The sequence below is a fragment of the Lipotes vexillifer genome, unplaced genomic scaffold (genome assembly GCF_000442215.2).
Source record: "Lipotes vexillifer unplaced genomic scaffold, Lipotes_vexillifer_v1.1 scaffold395, whole genome shotgun sequence".
In the NCBI taxonomy this organism is placed as follows: Eukaryota; Metazoa; Chordata; class Mammalia; order Artiodactyla; family Lipotidae; genus Lipotes; species Lipotes vexillifer.
In genome coordinates, this window is record NW_006797390.1 from 9,237,060 (window position 1) to 9,239,140 (window position 2,081).

The 2,081-nt window shown below is 53.9% G+C and overlaps 1 protein-coding gene across 1 annotated transcript in view; it reads left to right on the forward strand.

The window, feature by feature from the left end:
• The window catches only part of CECR2 (CECR2 histone acetyl-lysine reader), a 66,272-nt gene that overhangs the window by 63,791 nt on the left and 400 nt on the right, over nt 1–2,081 (forward strand). Inside the window, 1 exon segment of the mRNA XM_007472318.1 lies at nt 1,093–1,204. Within this exon segment, the coding sequence (XP_007472380.1) occupies nt 1,093–1,204 (112 nt within the window).

Below are 2,081 nucleotides of genomic sequence, written 5' to 3' on the forward strand. Positions count from 1 at the left end.
GTGTGGGTTGTGGGTGCTGGGGACTTACTGGGAAGGTGCTAGCTTTGGAGTCCAGTTTTGTCTGTGGTGGTTTGTTCCCTCGTGAAAGTGAATTGGCATTTAACTGACCATTCAGTTAGATTTTGGACATCTGATGGCCAGCGTTTGGGAGCTGTAGGCAGAGGCTCTCACCTGGGTGAAGGCGTCTCAGACCTGGGGTGGGCGGTCACAGGTGGTGTCCCAGGCTTACTCCTTGCCTCTCATTTCTTCCTTTAACACTGAATGAAAAAACTAGGTTTATCCAGAACTAGGGCAAGTCACATTACTGTCCCCATGAGAATTCTAATAGACCCACCCAGGTAATCTGTCATCCAGGAAGTTTTCAAGTCAAAAGTCTTAAAAAAGCCTCACCATAAAACCAGCACCATCCGCCTTAAGAACCCTTGTGCCCCTGCCAGGGCCAGCCTCAGAAGACCTCTCCGCAGTTGCTTCATGCCTCTCCGAAAACCTGTTATGTTTCTACCATCCATGATGTCTTTGTTTCTACCATACCATGATGTCTTTGGTATACAGGTATACCAAAGATGTCCTTGTCTCTGTCCTCCTGGAGCACAGCCCCAGGCCGTTGCCCCAGCAAAGGTAGTAGCCTCAGCCGGTCTTGACGGAGGCCTTGGATTTCTTCAGTGTCCGCAGAGTGTCCTTGTAGCTGTTTCTTTTTGATTCTTTTCCCCATTCAGGATCCAGTCGAGGTTCATGGATCTACGTTTGGTTGCTGTGCCTGCGTAGTCTCTTAATTTACAACGTTGGCTTTGCTTTCTCTGTTTTTCAAAGTCCAGAGGCCACTTCTGCTGTCAGAGTGCCCCAGACCCTGGATTCTTCTCGTTGTTTTCTCATGTTCAGAGTCACGTTGAACACCTTTGTCAGGAGTCCTGCACAGGTGGTGTCAGGCGTCTCTCACCCGCCACACCTGGGAGCACCTGTGTCAGTGTGCAGTGTTGATCTCCTGGGTAGTCAAGGCAGGGTCTGTGTGAGACTTTTCACAATTAAAGGTTTTTTCCTTTGCACTGAGTCTGTCTGCGCTCATTCTTAACCGTTCCTTACTTTTGTCTCTAGACTGCAGATGCACCCGGCCCAGTCCCGGCCCTCGTTCCCAAAGACGCCGGCACCAGCAGCGCCGCAGGAGGGGCTGCCACCACATAAGCCCCCAACGCTTCCTCTCGATCAGGTCAGAATGATGAAATATCAGAGGTCTTCTCATTCTTCCAGGCGGCAGGAAGTAAGGACTTGAGTTGTTGCTGTCGATGCAGGGACTGTCCCCAGAAAGGGCTTTGTGTCCTGTGGGAAGCCGGGGAGGGCCCCGGCCCAAGCACTCCAGCTGACGGGGCCTCGGAAGCAGCTTCCCTCCCGTACTGGCGAGTCCCTTGTTCCTGTTCTTACGGCACCAGCTGTTTGGGGATTATTTAAACTCCCTTTTACCAGACTGGCTGCCAGCATTTCTTGGAAACGATCCCTTGTCTGTTTTACCCTCCCCACCTACTTCATCTGGGAGAGGCTGGTCCTCGGAGCTGGGCGCCGTGCCCGGAGCTGCCCGTGCCGGCTCTCTCTTCCCTGCCCCGACCCGGCCTCCCTGGAGACAGGAGTCCTCGGCCGCTACAGGGCTGAGCTGTGAGTCGGGCAGTCCAGGATTCAGAGCCCGCACTCCAGCAGAGCTGGCTGACGAAGCCAAATCAGGCTGTTTCCCCAGATGGAGAGGAATGCTTGAGCTTAATTGTTTTTAACAGTTAACACATGTTAATTTTGTTTAAATTGTCTTTATTTTGCTTCCCTCAGAGCTAGTCCAAGGAGGAAACAAGCCCCAGGGAAACAGAAAGCTGCATATGACGAGGGTGGAGAACGGGGAGGAGGGGGGCGCGGCTCCGCCCCCCTCTCCCGTTATTGGCATCACGTCGTGCGTCCCAGAGCCTGGACGCCCCTCCTCACCGACGCACCTGCTCGCAAGGTCCTGGGCGAGAGTGGAGACCAGATGGGCTGGACTCTGGTGGCTTTTCCAGACCCTGAGACTCTTGTTCAGGGAAGATCATCCTGACCTGGGGGGGGGGGGG